This window comes from Glycine soja, chromosome 9 (assembly GCF_004193775.1).
Source record: "Glycine soja cultivar W05 chromosome 9, ASM419377v2, whole genome shotgun sequence".
NCBI classification, from domain to species: Eukaryota; Viridiplantae; Streptophyta; class Magnoliopsida; order Fabales; family Fabaceae; genus Glycine; species Glycine soja.
Window position 1 is genome coordinate 6,142,095 of NC_041010.1, and position 21,663 is coordinate 6,163,757.

At 30.2% G+C, this 21,663-nt stretch overlaps 2 protein-coding genes across 3 annotated transcripts; one reads left to right on the top strand and one right to left on the bottom strand.

Annotated features, from left to right (window-relative positions):
• Positions 1–1,413: 1,413 nt before the first annotated feature.
• Positions 1,414–5,015, bottom strand: LOC114368057 (nucleosome assembly protein 1;3-like). 2 transcript variants are annotated; one of them, XM_028325405.1, is made up of 12 exons: positions 4,834–5,015; positions 4,699–4,742; positions 4,411–4,506; positions 3,813–3,905; positions 3,486–3,564; positions 3,345–3,406; positions 3,017–3,201; positions 2,717–2,894; positions 2,590–2,633; positions 2,126–2,318; positions 1,979–1,993; positions 1,414–1,797 (listed from the first exon to the last, which is right to left on the bottom strand). In XM_028325405.1, exons 1-12 carry the CDS (start codon positions 4,877–4,879, stop codon positions 1,738–1,740), a joined length of 1,095 nt encoding a protein of 364 aa, XP_028181206.1. In that variant the 5' UTR covers positions 4,880–5,015; the 3' UTR covers positions 1,414–1,737. The 2 variants fall into 2 exon arrangements, with proteins under 2 accessions (XP_028181206.1, XP_028181207.1); XM_028325406.1 differs by lacking the exon at positions 1,979–1,993.
• An 8,302-nt stretch (positions 5,016–13,317) lies between these two features.
• On the top strand, positions 13,318–15,454 carry LOC114425918 (30S ribosomal protein S16-2, chloroplastic/mitochondrial-like). The gene is made up of 3 exons (XM_028392898.1): positions 13,318–13,599; positions 13,688–13,733; positions 14,879–15,454. Exons 1-3 carry the CDS (start codon positions 13,467–13,469, stop codon positions 15,096–15,098), a joined length of 399 nt encoding a protein of 132 aa, XP_028248699.1. The 5' UTR covers positions 13,318–13,466; the 3' UTR covers positions 15,099–15,454.
• The last annotated feature ends 6,209 nt before the right edge of the window (positions 15,455–21,663 follow it).

The following is a 21,663-nucleotide window of genomic DNA, read 5'->3' on the forward strand; positions in this document are numbered from 1 at the left end:
GTTATATCAAAACTAATTGTCAAAAAAATTATTATTTAAATTTACATGCACATTAAATATACATTAAAAAATTTAGTGTCATATATAATAACATTATTTATTTTATAAGATAATTGGACCGTTAGTTTAGTTAGTTAGAGTGTCGTGTTAATAACCTGAAAGTCACATGTTCGATTACGATTTTGTTGTACAAAATACATATGAAATCAGGTATAAATTATTTCAATATCAATATACTCCTTTTTCTATGTTCAAGGTTTTTAGTAGTAACTTGGGATTATCAATCCAAATTCATGTTCTAGCTGACAATACAAATTCTATCTCATGTACCAAGCATCATATCAAAATATTAAGCCGATCAAATCATTATGAAAAACTCTTTTAACCGGAGTTAGGAAAGATACAATAACATAGATTAACTGTGAATATTCTTTACATGCATGATCGTTTATTTAATTCATTCTTTACTAATATGAGACTTTCTACAATCCTATCGTATAGAAGGCTATTGTATTTTGTACCTCCATTATTGTATCATGCACCTTTCATTATATTTTGAAATGTAAATTTGTATTTTAAAATGGACTTTTCAGGATATAATGGGAGGTGTCTAATGAAATAATGTGAATGCAAGATATAAATGCCAGTATGAAAAACTAAATAAAATCTCTATCTCATATGCAACATTTTTTTGCTGCCAAGAAACCAAGTTTTCATCTATTTGTTACCCCCATAGGGGTAGTAAGTCTATCCTTTTGCCCTTATCAAACCAATATAATTGAGCTAATGAACTTTATAGACTCTTATGGCACTAAGTCCAACTATTGTTCACTTCACTTGTAAACCAAAATAATTGAGCTAATGAACCTTCAATCAACTTTACATGGCACCTTTTGCAACGGTGGTCTTTATATGATGTGGAGGACTGTGATTTGGACTGCACTTGCCATAAAGGATATGAGGAATAATATGGTATCTGCACTTCAGTTCAATTCTTTGCATATTTGTGAACTAGACCAATTTTTTGGTGAGGTATGTCCTTACACCATAGTGCTAGGCTTCTAGTTAATGCTTCTTGAAGTTTCTAATGTTAGGTATGCTGAGAGGATGCCAAATGTTTAAATATCTTTTGTTCATTAATTACAAGGACTCGAGGAGCAACCTTGCTACAGTACATTTGCCTCACCTTATTACTTTAATTTTTACTCAAACATTACAGCCAGATCTCTAAAAGGGACCTCCTATGCTTCTATTGGAAAAAAAAAATGTTTTTTTAAGGACTGGGAAAATGTTGCCCTACTTGCAAACCTAAAAACATATTTAACCTTAAATTTATCATTGAAATATGAAATTGAAGACCTGCAATTTCTTGGAATGGACAAAAAGTACTTCTTACCGCAATACTAATTCAAATTAACAAAATTGTGAATAAATAAATTAATAAGAAAAATAATAGCAACAAAGCACAACCTATGATATATTTTAAGTATCTGGAATGAAATTCCAACAGTAACAAATCACAGCATCCCTGACTATAATATAACCCCACATTCTCTCAAAATGGATGGGAAAAAGAAGAAATGGACTCTCAATAAATTCAGACTATAGGATCTAAGGAGGAAAATGAATCAAGGACCATGAAAAATTGCATGAAACTGAAACCCACTTTTCCATCAGGCGCACCATAGGACCTCAAAAACACCCATCAGCCACATGACACTCCGAAGAAATAAACAATTACTGCTGCTTGCACTCTGGAGGTCGCTCACCATCACCAGCCTGTGCCCTTCCACTCTTCTGAAAATTTATAACCCAAAATGGAAATCAGGAATGCAATGACCAGAGCAATGAAAAATAAAGAATGTAAAGTATACAACATCAAGCAAAACAAATTTATAACAGAAAACACATGACATATCTTGGGCAAAATCATGTGTCCATATAATTTCATTCAGATCACAAAATCAAAATATCTCACCTTAACAGCAGATGACTGCAGCAACATTCCAGAGGAAATTGACAACACAGTGCAGGTGAAAAACAAATGCATTAACTCACGTTCAAACCTCAAATAAAATAAAGAATAAACCAAGGTTTCAACACTCCATATCAATTAACAGTATACCTTCTTTTTAGTCTTACTGTCTTCCTCCTCTTCATCGCCGTCATCATCATCTTCGTCCTCATCCTCCTCTTCATCATCCTCATCGTCATCTCCATCCTCATCATCTTCCAGGTCTTCAAACTCGTCTCCCTCAACAGCCTCCCCAGTAAACCATGATACAGCATGAGGGATAATTTTGTCTCTTATTGTTGACCTACACAGGAATCAAGATTAACTAAGAACAGATTCAAGAATACAGGTGCAAGTAGCAACAACAGTTATGCTAAGAGCAAGCAACAACTTGGACAAGAAAAATTATGCTAAGAGCAAGCAACAACTTGGACAAGAAAAATTAATGTAAGAGCAAGCAACAACTTGGACAAGAAAAATTATGCTAAGAGCAAGCAACAGCTTGGACAAGAAAAATATAAGGTAGCTCATATATAAGGTAGCTCATACAAGCAAAAGGTAGCAATTAGGCATACCCAATGTCATAATCTTGTTCCATCTGATTCTGAAGTTCCTCGGCCTGTTGAAAAAATTAAGTTATTATAGCAATAGACAAAAGCTTCATATTTTTAGCCTTAGGTTTATTGGGACAGACTGTCATACCAAATCTTCATCAATGTCAACATCATCCTCAGGGACTTCTGGTGGTTTGAAAAAATTGAAGAAACTTTCACAGCTCTCGGTTTTGGTAATTGGTTTAGCATTCTTTGAACCCTTCTTAGGCTTTTTCTTCAAAACCTTCTGAGTCAAACATTTTCCCGGGTACCATTCAATTTCCGTCCTATTGAACAAAAAAAAGGCAGCAATCAAACCTTAATCAACATCGAGCCAGAACCTTTTGACATGATTGTGAACAAATGGAAACAGATTACATAATAGCATCAGGTAAAATGAACAGCATACCCAATGGCTTTCTCCAATATAGGTTCGTCCTCATCAATCATATGATATGTTTTTGTCAAGATGGTATTTGAAAAGTAAGGATTGGTATCAAAGAAGAACTCAAGCTTGAATCCTTTAGGATTTTCTATCCTGCTCCACTTGATATCTTTAAGAAACTTGAGAGCACCTTCATCACGCTCTGAAATCTAGTTAATAAAGAAGCAGTGAAAGGATCACTAAAAAAGTTTTTTTTTTTTTTGGACCATCTAAAAATGGAACTTTGATGCAAAACTCATAAGTCAGAACATTCAGGGGGAAGAAGTTAACAGTTGGAACACCATTGACTAACCTCTTCAGCTAACACGTCATTATTTTTCATTGCATTGAGCCAAAAAGAAGGCACTCCTTTCTCTACACAAGTCACAAGCAAATTGCTATATCAGCAAATTGAAACAACACAAGAATAAGGTGCCATTTCTATACTCACTACCTTTATCCTCTTCTGATTCATCTGTTGTTTCATTTGCTGCCCCTTCCACTTCAATAACACCGTTTACGATTTCATAGCGCTGCATCCATTTATAATAAGTTCAGTGACAAAGCTATTAATAAAAAAAATCAAACAATCCAATACAAATCAAAATCAAGAATTTCAAAACTGATTTAAGGAACGTATGCTCAAATTGAATAACAGAAACAAAATGTCATCAAGTTTGGTATCCATGACAAGCAGATCATGCAACCGAATTATGCAACACATTAAAAGAAAACTTAAACATCATATGCAAGTCTCTACATTACAGAATCATCAGGATACCTTTGTGTACAATGGCTGATACAATTTTTGGTACTTGGCTTCAAGAGCTTCTTTCTCCTTCAAGAAGTCTGCCTCTATTTCATCATGTTTACCCTGTAATAAACAAATTCAGAAGCTCACATTATACAGTACCACATTCGCTCATCTTTGCAAGATAGCTAAATTAAAAAAAAATTATTAATAACAGAGAAGCTCGTGTCAAAACAATCAATGAAAAAGGTCTAACCATAGAGATCAAACTCCAATCAAAATCATAACTCAAAACAATTATTTTTCCCTCACAATTAAAAATAAATAATTACTCGGTACAAAAAAAAAGTCAAGAAAAATAAATGAAATAATGAAAAAAAAATTACATCATAGCAAAAAATGCTTCACCTCAGCCAAAGCTAAATTTCTGATTATACAAGAGTCCAAAAGAAATCAGAAACTCTAGAAACCAATTATCCCTAGCAAACGTGATCTTTTAAATGCACCAACATCATAATGAATTCAATGAACTATACAATAAACCGACAAAGGGATAAAGCATAAACAATCCACAATAGTAGGCATCAAAACTGAAAAAATTTACGAAATTGGAGGAATGAGGATATACCTGAATCTCTCTAAGAGATTCAACACGCTTCCTGACATTGGGGGATAGAGTCTCCAGAACATCAGAATGAGCCCCAGCCAGACTCTGAATCTTGCTCTGCGTACAAAATTCAAACACCCATAAATTATATACTAAAAATAAATAAATAAATTAACCAATTACCCAAACACCGAAACCCAACCATAAAACTTGTGTTCCAGCAACGCACACAAAAGAATCCAATCATTCTTCAAACTGACAGAAACAGAAAGAAAAAAGAAAATTTTCGTATTTCAGGGATTGAGATACCTTGAGAGCATTGACTAGGTCGGCGCGATTCTCTTCATTGAGGGCTACACAGAGGGAAATAAAAAAAGATGATTGAGAAAAAGGAAGAAAGGAAGAAAAAAAAAGAATTAAGTGTGAGAGGAAGGAGATGCGAACCGGAAGTGAGATCTGTCACGGCGATGTTGTCGTTGTTGTTGGTCATTGAGAAGGGTGTGAGAGGTAGAAAGGAATAAGGAGGGAGAGAGAGAGAGAGAGCCAAAACCCTAAAGAGAGAGAGAGAAGTGAAAATGGTAAGCAGGGTTTGACGATGGCGTCTATAATCCTTCTTCTCCTCTCCCTCCTTTTAAACAAAAAAACAAACATTCCCCTCTCTTTGTTTATTTTTAAATTTTTAATTAAAAATCTTAATCTTAATATCTCCTCTTACTCTTGCTTCAAAAAATTCTTAATCTCATCTTAATGTATATAAAAGTAACCGGGGTAAGAATGGATTAGACAAGAAACACCCCAAACCCAAGATTATGTTACCTCAACAGCATAAAAAAAAATATTACCTCAACATGGGAATCAAATTGAAATACATCCTCAACAATAAGGGAGTTTAACACAAATGAAGGAATAATATTAAAATAAGACTAAATTATTCATTTGATTTGTATAGTTTTAATATTTTTATTTTTTTATTCTTTGTAGTTTGAAAGTACATTTTAATTATTTTTTAGTCAGTGTAGTTTGAAAGTAATTTTTTTTTAGTCCTTATAATTTGCATTTTAATTTTCTTTTAGTTACCATAGTTTGAAAGTGGTCTTTTTAGTCTATAAACATTATATTTTAATTCTCTTTTAGTCCTTATCATCAATATTATCCATTACAATTAACTATAAAAATATTAATAAGTAATTTGTAACTAATTTATCGCAAGATAATTTGTAATAAAAAATAGTTGATAATTTATAAATAATTTGTAATTAATTATTTTTATATATTTTTTGTAGCAAGAACTAAAAGGTAATTAAAATACAAATGATAAGGACTAAAAATATCACTTTCAAACTATAAGAACTAAAAAGAATTAAAATACAAACTATAAAGACTAAAAAAATACTTTTTAACTATAGGGACTAAAAAAGAATTAAAATATAAACTATAGGAACTAAAAAAATCATTTTCAAACTATAAGACTAAAAAGATAAAAATCATAAAACTATAAAGATCAAATAAATAATTTTACATTAAAATAAATACAGTCTTATCTTAATAATAATAATATTCTTAATCTTAATTTTAATCTTATCTTAACTTAATCTTAATATATATATATATATAAGTAGAAATCATTTTCTTAAATATGATAGTCAAAATTTCTCGTACAAAGTAAGAATAATATTGATCAATTCAAGTAAACATAAAAAATAAATTTTGAAAAAAAATCAAATTACACAATATTTTAAACTGAAATAATGATGTAATTGTATTGTTAACTTATGAAAATTATATTGCAAGTATACGGTCTTAGTGATTTATGTATTAAATATTTTTATAATATATACAAAAGTCCTTAGGTATTTACTATGTGTTCATTACTCTTTCACTTCCTCACTTAACAAAAAGTTTAAATATAATTATGGTTCACTTATTTTTTAAAATTTGTAAGTTTGGTCTTCTCAATTAAAATAAAAATATTTACTACTTTTATTTTTAAAATTCACAATTTTAGTCTTTTATTTTAGAATATAAACATTTAGTCTTTTACTTTTAAAAAAATATGTTGTTTTAATCCTTTTGTCAAAATGAAAGTGTGACAACTAAGAGATTAACATTGACTATATTAAACAAATAATTATGTGTCATGTCATTAAATTTGGATCACATCATATTAATTTCTTACTAATCAATATTTTTTAAATTTGATAAAATGATCAAAATTGTGGATTTTATAAAATTGAAGGATTAGATGTCTCTATTTTAAAATATAGAGACTAAAATTATAGATTTTGAAAAATATGAAAATTAAATGTCTCGTTTTTAGATAAGGAAACCAAAATTGCAGATTTTGAAAAATAAAGGGACCAAAAATATATTTAAGCCAAAAAAAATATTATACACTTATTCATATCAATTAGTATTAGTTTCATATAGCTTATTGCTTATTTTACTTGATGACGGTATTTATTGATCTTACCAAGGGAGAATCACGCGGTGTATTGGTTTATGATTTTAAAGGATTTTATAAAAAATAGTCTTGTAGTATTCAATAGAAAATTTTAAATGGTATAAATAAGTTTTATGATAAAGACTTTTAAGATTTTTTAAGGAGGACAAGAAAATTCGATGACATTCAATTAAGATTTTTTATAACTTATAAAAAGTCTTTTGATATTCAAAAATATAGAAATTTTGAATAATTATTTTTTAAGAAGGACTTCATCATACTTTTTAGTATAAAATATCTATTAAACAATCTCACTCAAATCCTTGAGTTTTTTCTATATTTTTTTCTTTTTTGTCTATTGGTTATTAGACTTTTTTCCTCTCATCACACATACTTTTTTCTTTCTTTAATATTGTTCAAGTTGCATGTGTCATATATATTTTTCTTATCTTTTGGAATAAAAAATGTCAAACATATTGTTCCCTTTTGCACTTTTCTGATTAAATTAATGTTTGTCTTATGTGCTAAGGTCAATCATGCTTTCTTTATACGACTATATTCATCATCTGCTCGATGCAATATTTTTGTGACGGTCACCTTTAATTTCGTCATCCACGTAACCTAATAACCCTCTTATAAATTTTCCACCCTGACCACTCCTTTATAGTATAGGTATATTATTATATCACATTTTAAACATGTCATTGAATCTATCATGAAATAATTATAGTTATTGAAAAAAACAAAAAAACTAGTATATAATTTTAAATCTATTGTTCAAATCCAAAAGAATGATAAGATGTTAATGCAAGAAGGGTTAGTATAAGAGGACCAAAAATAATTTTCATACTTGTTTAACCTATTTGCAATCACACATAACATGGATCACAATTTTTGTATGTTAAGCACAAATGACATAAATCTTCATGAACCAAAGGACTAAAGTGGAACTTTTTTAAAGATACACGACCATTTTGAACCTCTTAAATAAGATAAATAATAAAGTGAACTTTTTAAAAGATGATGGATCATTTGAACAAAATAAATAAAATAAAGGATCAAAGTGACCTTTTTAAAAGATAAAGGTCCAAATTGCACAAAAAAAAGATAAAGGATAAATATAGTCATTTAACCATATTACGTAATAGCAACAAAACAAATTATTTGTTATGTCATATGAAAGGCTCATATATTAATAGCCTGGTAAATGACTTTATAGAAGTTGGGAAAACCAAAATCTACCCACACAAAAGTTAGGGAAATTGAATTACAAAATATTATCAGCGTATAACTTAGACTCAACCAAAACAAAAGCAAAAAAATTCTCCTTGATTTTATAAAATTTATTTGAGCAATCAATTAAGTCTTACATATTTTAGCCCTATATCATTTTATTGTAGTAGAATATCAACATAAATTTCACGTTGTAAGTTGCAACCTATAAATACACAATTATATGAAAGAAAACTCGATGGGACAAAAATTTCAAACCCAAAAGATTGAAAAAGTTTATAGCAGCTTACACTATCAAGTTGAGCATATTCAAGTAGTTTGCTCTACGAATCCACTTGTGGACTCAACCCAATTGTTTATTATACTCTCAAACTCGTGATAGATATTTGAGTCATTCACATTTATATCCTCACCTAAAGTCTCCCCCATTAGTTTTTCTAACACAACATCATATGCATGTGACACATCATAATCATTAATATTTAACCCTTGTAAATATTTGCATAAATAATCTTTCATGGGACGATAGATGATAGTCATAGACTTAGTCTCAAACAAGAGATTATTTTGTACAACCTTGTTGTTTATAACCAACATTTGGGGTGGTGTTCGTGCTTGACAATTTGTGTCCCTTAACCATGTTTGGCCTATCAAGTCCATCTTCTTGCTTCACCTCTTGCATTAATTTCACAACACTATCAAACCTTTGAACCATTTTTGTGAGGAAAGTCAGTATTTGAGGTTGCTTTAACTCAACACACTGAACCCCTCCTCAACATTGGTCATTTGAACATGTGAATCCTCATGTTGTTGTGTGAGCTTCATAATCACCGATGATAACATGCTTTGCTCCTTCTTAAGCTCCTAAAGTTTACTTTTCAGGCCATACTTCATGGACATGAATGCTCTATTTTGAAGTTGTTGATTACACAACTTATTATTTGTGATATTATTCAACAAATGCCTCTTCCACCCTAAAATCCTTCGTGTGCAAACTCCTAATACTATACATCAACCTTCCTAAACCGATATACAATGAAAATAAAGATAAACACCAAAGTTACCACTACAGAAATTCAATTTTAATACAATATATAGCCCTACATAATTGTGTGCTTTTAATTGGTAAAATCAATACTCGCACAAATTAATTTTTGAGAGTATCAAATTATTAATTACATGGTTACTTATTTAAATTTCAAAAATAATAATTCAGTTTTTTTTAAAGTAATAAAAAGCCTTGAATGTGTGTTGTGGTCCTTGAAATATTGTCATTTTTGCTTTTGGTCCCTAAAAAAATTTGCTTCACTTTTGGTCCTTATAAAAGTCCTTTTTTTTGTTTGGTCTTTGGTATTTTGTGTTGATCTTTTTAATCAATCTATTTTTTATTTTAGTCCTTATAATATGTTGGTCATTTGCATTTAGTTCCTATCAAATATTTTCAAAGAGACTAATTCAAAATTAAAAAAATATTATAGGGACTAAAACCAAAAAATAAATATGTTAAAAGAACAAAAACAAAATATTAAGGACCAAAACTATAAAAAAAATTGTATAAGACCAAAAGTCAAGAAAAAGAATCTAGGAACCAAAAGTAAAATGCTACTATGTTTCAAAGATCAATAACATATTTAAGCCTAATAAAACAAATTATTGCTTTGTTAAGATAAGCTAAAATGGGAATTTATCTTTGTAATTTTCTATTTATAAATAGTTTCATCTTTCAACAATATGTTTTTTTTAAAAAAATTTAATTATAATTGTGTAATCTAAAAATGAACAACAAGTATACACCTTTAAACTCATTTTCTCTTCTATCTAGTTTTTAATCTCAATTAATTTTTTTTTTAATTATATCACTTATTATACTTGTAACTTTCTCTCTCTTCTTTTCTTTTCCTAATTGCTACTTTAGAATAATTTTACTTATGCAAAAAGCAACTTACTAAGACAACTTGTTATTGCCAAGCATGAAACAAACACTCAACATTTAAGTACAAATGCACAAATTAAGTGCAGGTTAAGGTTTAATGTTTTGTGTTTTTCCTAAAATTAATAATTATATTTTACATTTTGTAAAAGCTTAAAATAAACAATTTTTTTAAAAAAGTGAAAACTCTTAAGCATTGAAATGAATAGTGAATGCAATATGTAAAGAAAAAAAAACAAGAAATTGGAGAATTGGCATAGGAAGATGGAGAAGTTATCATGCTTGAAGTACTTGGGAAGAAGGATTTTGTAAAACTAGTGAAAAGTCCCAAATTACAAAACTGTGACAAGCTTCATCCCATGTCACAATTGAGCCTGTATTTGGATCCTCCACCATTTTGAATATGTTTTTCAAGAACGATTGTAGATCAATCCCTTTAAAAATAATCATAGTTTTGTCACCTTTCACATTAGTCGCTTCCTTGATGAAAACAATGTCATCTTGAGAACCAACATTGTTTGATTGCTTTGCTTTCAATCTACCACCTCCTATTACCTCATGATTGGATTCACCTTCAGGAACCATTATTTTCATCTCTTCCCTTTCAGAAGAGCTAGCTTCACCCCGTGACACAATTGGGTTTGTATTAGGATCCTTCACCATTTTGAATACTTTTTGGTTGTGGACCAATACCCTTAAAAATAATCCTAACTTTGTCCTCTTTCACATTAGTTACTTCCATGATGAAAACAATGTCATCTTGAGAAAAACTGTTATTTGGTTGCTTTGTTTTCAATCTACCACCTCTTATCACCTCGTGATTAGATTCACTTTCCAGAACCACCATTTTCATCTATTTTCTTTCAGAAGTGCAATTTACTACACGTTTTGTTCCCCCTCTTTAATTTCTGTCAATAATGATGAATAAATGTAGAGATTGATGCTTGTTTATCTTTTATTAAGACGACATAGTCTAAGTTGATTATAGTGTAATGACCATATTCTTTATATTTATGAGGGTTGTAAAAAATGGTGTATGTAATAAACAAAAAATGAAATAAAAAGAATACAATAATTATCGTAACAAAGACAAAATGATATTCAAAAGGTGTTGTATAAGCAATATAATTTGGTATTTATAATTTTGATTTGTAGTGATTCATTTTACAAAAAATGAGGTCAAGGGCAGATCATGCCATTCATTGTGTTTTCCAATTACTTATCATTTGTAACAATCTAGTTGCCTATTAAATATTGTGTGTTTCCCGTTTCTTATCATTTTCCAATTACAATTTTTATGGATAGACACATTGTTTTATGAAATAATATAATGTTTCATTCTTTTTTAAATCTCATAATCCTTAACAATTTTCAAAATACATTCAAATCTCATTATTCTAAAAATCACATGGTTTCAAATAAAGGTATTTCACAATTTGAACATTTACATAGTAAGTCAAATGTTTCACTCATCCTAAATAAAGTAGTAAATGTGCATAACTTTTTGAAACAAAACTCTTTCTAAAGTTAAGTTTAATGACAACAAACTATCAAAAAGCAAATTCTAAGTCTTCTATACTTAAGCTACTAATGGTTTGATTTGAGATTGTGATTACAAGACAATACATAGTCAAGAAGCACGCAAGAAGGTGAGAAATGTTAACTTAACATTCAATATCTCATGTGGATTTGATGGGCTTAACATCGCACCCGATATGGCCTATAATGGGCGCAAGAACCCATTGAGATAGACGCAACTTTGCAAATCTTTAAGGAAATAAAGTCATGTTATTGCTAACAATTAAGCCTAATGGTAAGCACTCGATCCAACAAGTGATATCAAAGTAAGGTCATAAGTTTAAATCTATGACCTTACCGTGATACCATCGGGGAGAGATTGTTAGTTTAACATCTAACCATCCATCGTCTCATATGGATTTGATGGGCTTAACATCTCACCCCATGACACCTATAATGATCACACGCCCTTCAACTTGATGCGACTTTAAGAATCTTTAAGGAACTAAAGTTGTCTTTTGTTAACAGTTATAACTTTTGACCTAATGATAAACGTTTGATCCAACAAGGTATGAGTAATTATCCACAAATTTTAACAAGTACATGTGTAGATATAGGTACCTTAGTACCAACAACACTACATTCCTTACTTCAAAAAAAAAAAAACAGGTTCCATAATCTTAATTTGCTAATAAATAGATCACATTCCTTAGTTCAACAACAACAAAAAAATCATGTTCCTTAGAAATATATCATGCTTCCTTAATTCAAGAAAAAAAAATCACGTTACTTATTTGCTAAAAGATTATGCTTGCAAAATATTTTTAATTTCTATTTTTTATGTCTTATGATTATGTTTTATAAAATACTTTTGAATGGGGTTTTAATTTAATTACTGTCATATTTTTAACTAACATTATTTATTTCATTTATCAATTTTGAATATTAATTTAAACACAAGACTTGTATGACCGTGGACATTCACGGGTATTAATGTTATTATTCACGCAACTAAATCTAGGAATTTTTTTTGTAAAGTGAGTGTTGGGGTGGTATTGAAGTATCATACAGAGACCTTTCTCATTATTTAAAGAGAGAGGAGAACGATGTGTTTTAAGAATTATTTTTTTAAAAAATATCAAATTTTAATTAAAAGGAGTAAAGTATCATATATTTGAATTTGTTAGGAGAGAAAACTATTTTTTAACATAGGAGGGAAGAATAATGCAATATTCACATATTCAGAGAGGTTATACTTTATTATTTAAATTAAAACATAATGCATTTTTTAAAATAATCATATTAAAGTTAGGAATCAATATATCATAAAATGGTGAATTTACATTTAAATTTTTGTTGAAAAATACGTTCATATTTAGTATTTGAAAGTGTATCAAATATGATTATCTTTAAAAGAGAATATCCATGAGAATAAAAAAGAATTATTTTAAGAAAGTTTTTTTATACCTTTTTTTACCTTCTTAATTTATTTTCATTTTATTTCTTCTCACTCTACCAAATGAATCCTAACCTCTTGATTGTTTCAAAATTATTTTATCAACATTTTTTATACATTAGACTAACACCTCCTAACATATGATAAAAAAAAATGTGATAAATGTAAGAAAATGAAAAGTTACGTAATTTCATGAAATTTGAGAATAATTAATATAATTTAGGGGAGAAATAATCATCAATACAATTTGAGTCGTACGCAAACATACGATTAACACGATTTTATTTATGTGACATTTTCAATTTTTTGTTTACTTATTTTTTTAATTTCCATCACCAGCAGCCGGATACGTCGTCGTTCCGCGCAAAAGTAGTGAACGACACATAGCCAGAACGACGAAGTGTCGTTTGGCAACTAAACCCAGAGCCCTATTGTTGAGCGTGATTCTCTCTTCTCTCCACGATCGAACAGGTTTGGAAGAACACAAGAGGGGTTGGAAAATGGTGGTGAGGATTAGGCTATCCCGGTTGGGGTGTAAGAACAAACCCTTCTATCGAGTTATGGCCGCTGATAGCAGATCACCAAGAGATGGCAAACACCTCGAAGTTCTCGGTTACTACAATCCCTTACCAGGTTCCTTCTCACTTCACTATTCCCCCTTTTATTTTCTAATTCTCAAAGATGATTTAATTTGATACGCGCTTCTAATCGATGCTTACAGGTCAAGATGGTGGCAAGAGAATGGGTCTCAACTTCGACAGAGTGAAGTAAGTGTGACTCTTTCTTTCTATGCCAATTTGGGGGTAAACAATCACTGACCGTTGCTATCGTATATTTTGAACATTCTTTTTTTATTATCATTGAATCGAATTATATCTAAGTAGATATTTCAATAAGATTGCCCACAAGTTGTTGGTCCTGTTAAGCAATGTAAGCTATGTAAACATGGTTGGGAGGAGAGACTCCACTAATAATGACCAGCTAGACTCCACTAAGTCAGGCAGACTCCCTTTTTATTCATTGGCAAATGTTAGTTTTTGTTAGCAGAGCGGATCGAACCCACTACCTTTCCCCTCTTCCCTTTTCCCTTAGCCATCCAACCATGGTTATCAAACTCGAGAGTTTATGTAAACTCGTGAGAGTTCCATAGACTCGACTCGTAGATTCAACTTGAGGACTCATAAGAGTCCACTTTATATAAAATAATAATAAAATGTCTACAAATAACATACCAATTAAACATTTCAACAATATAATAAAACAAAATAATAAATCATAAATTTCATAATACTTAAATAACCAAGTCTAATAATGCATAACTACTAGATAATAGTTATAGTAGTGGTAGATCATTCTCATCGAGAGTTTGATGTTATTAAAGGTGATTTTTTTATTTATTTGGGAACAATACACTAAATGAAGGTATGCTGAATACTAAATAGATAGAAAAACAATCCAAAATGACTTACATTTTGGTCTAATTTTTTTTAACTTACTGACTCGTTGACTCGATGGTAAACTCAAGAGTCTACCGAGTTTATTTAGAGTTTATAGAGTCTACTAAAAAGAGAGTTTACACACGAGTCAACTCGCAGAGGGTAAGTGGACTCATAAACTCGTAAGAATTAGCGAGTTAATTTGAGAGTTTAATAATCATGCATCCAACCCACCTTATATCTCCCGGTTAGCCATAGCAGATTGGCAAAGCTGGTGGATAATATGGTTAATGAAAAGTAATTATAAGATTGGAGTTAAATTTAGTTGTTTTTGAGGAAGGAATAGAAGTGTTTCTGGTTGTATGATCTGATACTGTTAATTAAACCCTAGGATCTTCTTTGTGGAGTTAATGGGACAGAGATGAGAAACATCTGGTCATTTTTCTGATAGTGTTGGTTTCTCTTTTCTTCTTTAGGTATTGGCTTTCTGTTGGAGCTCAGCCTTCAGAGCCCGTGGAGCGGCTTCTATTTCGAGCTGGAATGCTACCCCCACCGCCCATGGTGGCAATGGGGCGTAAAGGTGGACCACGTGATACTCGCCCTGTCGATGCTCTTACAGGACGTGTCCTGCATCAAGAGAAGCCAGCTGATGCCAATAACACTGAGCAGCAGCATGACACTCCTGAAAACCCTTAAAGTGATGTATTTTAGGATGTTTTTCCCCCTTTTTCATCGACCATTTTTTTCTAGATATATCTTTAATATCTATGTTCTCAATTGATTTTACAGAACTCAATAGAATAACTACTGTTTGTGTGGAGAAGTTGGGTTCTTTTGCTACTTTGTGGGTGTATTTTCCAAAGCGAGGGCTAGACTCTGATCAAATTTAGGTTGTTCGATATTATGTTAAGTGAACTGATAGGTTATCATTCTCTTGAATTGCCTGTTACTTTTGTTCTGTGGAACTTTTGAAAGTTGTCAGGGTGATAGGGAAAGTAGGTCATTTGATTTTGGATTTATTCCTCTATTGCACTCTGATTGCATTTGCGGTATTTCTGTACTCTCTGGTTGATTTCTTTGTTTCTGCAGAAGCATTTTGAATGCTATCCATTTATCTTCCTCTGAATGCATCTCTTGCAACTATGTTAACTTGGAGTGCTATTTGTTATTTTGATAACTCAAATGGCAATTGTCTGAATTTTGGATCTGAAATGATATGCCAATTGCCATTTGATTGTTTAATAATGAATTTAGTCACTCAATTCTATGCTTTCTAGTTCTAGCATATATTTGGGAACTCTGATCGGCCATTGCTACCTCATTTTGGGTATTTATGTAATGCTTTTCTTGTTTATTCTCAAAATATTTCTTTTGTATGCGGTGATATTTCCATGTATGATCAAGTGTTGATCGTTGTGGTGTGTCAATGAATGATTATACATACTGTATTACTGTTTTCCGGTGTTGCATTGCTCGTGAGTTAAATTTTGAAACTTCAGTTATTGTATGCGTTACATAGGGTAACTGGTCAGTAAGCTAGCTCAATTAAGTGTGCTAGCAATTTAATTCACATCAATGAGGATGTTTATTCCTGAGAATTCTGTGATTTTGTTGTCTAGGATTTCATGTATTGTTTTCTTATTTGTTGAAGACTTGAAAATTTAAATGCACATCAGACTTTCAATTCATGCCTTATTTATTTTTGTTTTTGGTAAAGGAGAAAATCATGGTTATGTTTATATCCTTTCAAGATAATAGTCAATCTGATTGCCTCCTCATGTGACCAATGTTCTAATTTTTGCTGATGAAGGTCTGCCATTAGCAGTGATAGTAGTAGTTATAGCCTTATAGGTACTATGAATTAATCTGTTGAGAATAGATCCCACTCGTCTTAAGAATCAGCATATGTTGATTGTTTTGATTCTTAGGTTAATGCACTTTTGGTTTTACTTTTCTGAATAATTTGTTGGGCAGTGGTATTGATTTCGATTCCATGTAACCTTGTGTGAATTGATCATTGTTGCAAATTCTTGTTGATGCAATTGCAAATTGATTTAATGTATTGATTTAAATTCATAAGAATTTTCATTTTTCAAGCACATTGGCACTGGAACTTGGTATAAGGTGAGATTGTTTTGATTTATGAACTGGCAACTAGCAAGAGTAGAATGCACACTTCGGTATGGTAGGTTTAGTCGTAAATGATAGGGGTGAATTATGAAACATGAAGTGTTGCCAAGTTGCCCCAGTTATAAGATTTGGCTTGCCTGAGCACGAAGTTAGTCTCTGATAAGGATGATGCCAGAGAAGTATGTGATGAAGAATAATGAAATGTACTTCAGGCTGTTCGTACTCAAATGAGATTCAAAGAAAATACAATTTGACCATATAATAGGGACTACGAATTTTCCGGCTAGAGCTTCTATAGATGATTCTACTACTGATTTTATAACCCAGTTTCCTCAATTTCTCTGCCTTGGAGACAATGGTAATAGTAAATCAGTTCAAGCAGGAGTAAGACGTTTTGATATTTTTCTGGCCTCATATAATATAGTCTTTTAGTTTCTACACTTTATTATTTATTATATTTTTTTGCCTGCAGGCAAAGAAAAAACATAAGTTGGCTTCACAACTAACAAAGTTTCACGAATTGGATCAAATTATAGACTCTAACTTTGGTGGTTCTTGCAATCAGATCAAATACACCATATATAATCAATCTTAAAACCCAACATCTGGATATCATAGAAGAGCAGCGATTGACAGGAGTACAAGACCAAAAACGCATTTACACAGAGGATATTAAGACAGAATAAGGTTACAAGTAATAACAATTCACAATTCCAAAAATATTTTAGGAAAATCTTCTGATATTGGCCGATTTCTAGTTGTAATTTATGATTTCCTTACAAGCAACTTCAGATTTAACTTTTAAAACATCTCATTATGAGCCATGCTGGAATCATATCTCCCTATGCTATTAACTATCATTTAGGTGCACCCACCCACTGGTCCAGTGTACTGCACTCACTTCAATTAACAACCACATGATCATTTATTAGTAATACCAAGGGTGTCTAGTTAAATTGGAAGTAGGGTGCGTAAATATTGTAAATCACTTGACTTGCTTGGTTACAAAGTCAAGCCAACTTTCAATGAAGAATTTTTTAAATTCATAATTATTGTTATAAGCCAAATGACAACCGTCAATGTATATTCAGTTAAAAGTTTTTGAACTAAAATTAGAAGCTACGAACTACAACTCTATAATGGCAAGTAAGATTTAACATGTTTCATTAGAATCTCCAGTCTTGTGAGCGTTACATGTGTGTTGATAGTTGTTTCTCTATTGAACAGCCCTTTCTGCTGGCTGCTGGCTACACCGCATCTTGTTAACAAGATTATCTACTTAACCTCTATTTCATCCTTTGATAGGAAGGACTGTAAACATAGATTATGTAGATTTTCCATTACATCTTATTGCAGTTGGTTATCTTTTTGAGTATAATTCCTATGTACTATTAGTTTAGAGGTTTTATACTATCAACTAATTAGAAATTATAATAAGTATAACCTTTAAAATAATTATCATAAAAAATAATAAATTTATCAAATATGACAATTTTTTATTGGATGATAGTATGATTTTTTTTATACTGTGGATACATATATTATTTACTCACTGTTTTTGCTCCTAGCCAAAGTTTTGTGGGAAAATTATTTTACTCTCTGCAAGAAGGAATTCAGTTTGAAAAAAAGGAGATAAATATAAGATGACCAAATCATCTTTCTAAAGGTATGTTAGAGTTCAGTTTTAGAAGAAACGAGAGGGGATAACAAACATTTCATGTCTAATAAATATATTATAATTTCATAATTTTTAAAGTAAAAATATAAAATGATAAATTAGAATAAATTTAATGTGTTAATCATACAACTCTTTTAATTTAAAAATAAAAATTTACCCTCTCCTCCCTTTCCTTCAAAATTCAACTCCTAAGCATATATACTAATGAATTTGTTGTCCAGCGAAATCCCTCGAGAGATTTCTGTGTTTCTAAAACTGTTCCTGGATATGCAGCTCCTTCTTTGTTATATGAGGCCACCTCTGACACTCTATTTATGTTACATTGTTACAGGAAGACATGTCTATATAATTTCGTACACTGTTACATTGTTTTTAATTTGCCGCCTGACATTATATGTCACTTTCTGTATATGATTATTTATGGTCATGCGATTGTAACTTGGTATGCCTAATGCAATGTCACTCCATTAATCTAATCTTTTTTATTTTATTTTATTAATATTGTGATGGGATACATTATACAGAGACATGTGGATCAGAAGAAGAACCGTCAAGAACCTAAGCCTAGCTTGTCTTTAATTAATCCAAAGAGCAAATTAATGTGACATGTATTTATGTTGAGGTTATGCATCTGATCATCTTTGTGTCTGTTGATCCAGTGCATGACTGTGACATATATTCTATACCTTATTTTTATTTAAAAATATTTTTGTAATCAATTTCTTACTTAAAGACAAGCTTGTTAAACGTTGTGTTTCATTTCTGTTACATTGTAGATCGTTAATTCAAATCAAAAGACTTTCTGCTTACCCCTTTAGAAAAAAAAGGAATAAGATATACATGAAAGGTGTTAAAATATGGGAGATAGAATAATGAAGGTGCATCGGTCAATGAAAAAGAGATATAATGAAGGTGCATAGACGCTCGTTTATTTGAATTCATGTATATAAAGTTATGCTTTGTTGGAAATTATTGTGAACCTTTTCCATTATTAGCCGAAAACTTTTTGCTTTCAAGATTCAAATTCATTTGAAATGGTGAACTTATGCGATTTGCTTGCACAGTTCAACATTTTGAATAATTTTTGTCTTGTGAGATGAAATCAAAATTGTCCTGATAGCGAAAGCTTTGAGGGCATCACAGGTAATGACTACTTATTGGTAAACCAATATTTTTCAAAGTTATTTTTAGAAAGAAAAAATAAACTAAATTAATCATTTTTTGATACAAAATACTTTTTCTTTCCCATTTTCTCCCCCATCGAAGAACTTGGAGAACCTATCAGTGGCTTAACCTGATTGACACTTAGTAATAATAGAGTTTTTTTTTTTTATCATTTAATATATGTTTGCGTGGGAGAATAACTTCACATGAATATAAATTGCAACAAATATTTATTGGCTATAGGTGGCTGGCTGTTTTCACCATTTTATACTTGATTTACATCACAAAAATAATTGATCCTGAGATTTCGCAGCAATTTATGTTACTCCAACTCATATAAAAGGATTATTCAAAAAAAAAAAAAAAAAAACTCATATAAAAGGAACACATAGAAAATGTTTCAACCAGCAAGGGGCCCAATCATCAGTCATGTCAGAGAAGACAACAAGTGGGTGTATATGATTGCATTATTTGTATACCACCGTTTTTTTATGGATGAGAATGACTAATTCAGTTTATGATTAGTGACTTTTGCTGATTTAAAGAAATTTTATACGAATCAAATATACCATTACAAATTATTTTAATTAATAAAATTAGTTATTTAGTTCTCTCGAAAGTAATACCATTCAAATTAAGTAAAAATATTATAGACAATGAAATTTTTCTTTCATATATTTAAAGTTTAAATAATCATATTTTTTTAAATTTTTTTCAACAAGATAATAATTTCATATTTAGAACTTAAATTTGATATTTTTAATTAAACTTAGTATTCTGTGCATAAACTACAGAATATAAACATTTCCCTCAATTTATACCAACTTTCTTATCTGACTATATCTATTTTTTTCCTCTACATCTATTTATCTGTTTATTTATCTTCCTATATCTATAAACTACACAATCTACAAAAGAAAATCTACGTTATTCTTCGGTCACTTTTATGTTAATAAGTTTAAAATTTATATAAAAGTTTCACTGTATAAATTTCTTTTAAATATAAATCCTTTCTTTTTGTGAGTTTTTTCCGTTTCGCTGTTGCCTCTGCCAAAATCATAATCATGTAGGTTATGATCGTCTTACACGCTGTTCTGAGCCCATGTCATTATTATTCTTCCCGGAAGAAACATAAATTATAATTTCAACCACAAACTTAATTTAGATTATATAATTTACACAATATATTTTATTGATATTTTTTTTTTCTATTACATTAATTATCTTATTTTATATTTTTTCTATCTCTTATTATACATTTTATTATACAATGAAATTGTATAAATAAAACTTATCATTTGACATTTCAATTTAATCTACGATAAAACTTTAAACTTTGCCATTTGCACCACATAGAGTGGATTATTACCTCACTTTCTTTTCTTGATGGCAGTGTGTTATGAAAATATAATCAACTCAATTTTTAACAGTTATTTTTTATCACTTATATATTTAAATTGTTTTAATCAATAATATTGACTAAATGAATAACTCAATACCCCAATTGAAACGATGATCGGTTGAATATATAATAACACTGCATGATGGAGTTAAAGAGGGTCTTCATTTCAAATAAAGAAGAAAATAAAATCAAGATTAATAAAAAAAATTTGGTACATAAAATCAAGATTAATAATGATATGCGTTAGATATGGACCAATACTATTTATCTAACGGATAATGTAATAATTCATTAAAATTGTTAGGCAATAACATTTAAATAAAATATAGTTTTATTGTGATGCCCCAGATGAGTCTAATTTATGACCCACAATAAATTAATTACAAACAACAATAACGGTAGTCCCTTTTGGTGCACTATCTTTTTCCTTGGCTCAACCTATGAATCTATGATGACTGTTGACAAGTAATGCAAAACAGGTGCAAATTAATAATCTGACACTGGTTAGTTAAATATCAGAGAGAAAGAAGAAGCATGGTGACAATGATAAAAGCAAGACATGTGAAGTAGATGGATATGGTATGGGGTACTTGCAATTTACAAATAGGCGATAGTTGCACGAGCTTACGATCAACCACTTTTCACATGATGATCAAATGATACTTTAATCCTGTCAATAACATTTTACTAAATAATTCAAACTGTACACATAAATTTTCATAATTTCTAAAACTATTTCTTTCTCGTAAATATTGATACTAGCACTACTATACGGAAGAGATGACACTCTATTATTGAGTGAAATTTGTTAAAATTATGAAATTGTGAGTCTTAATCCTTATTTAATGAACTAATCTTATAATTTTATAACTTTCAATAAAATTTAA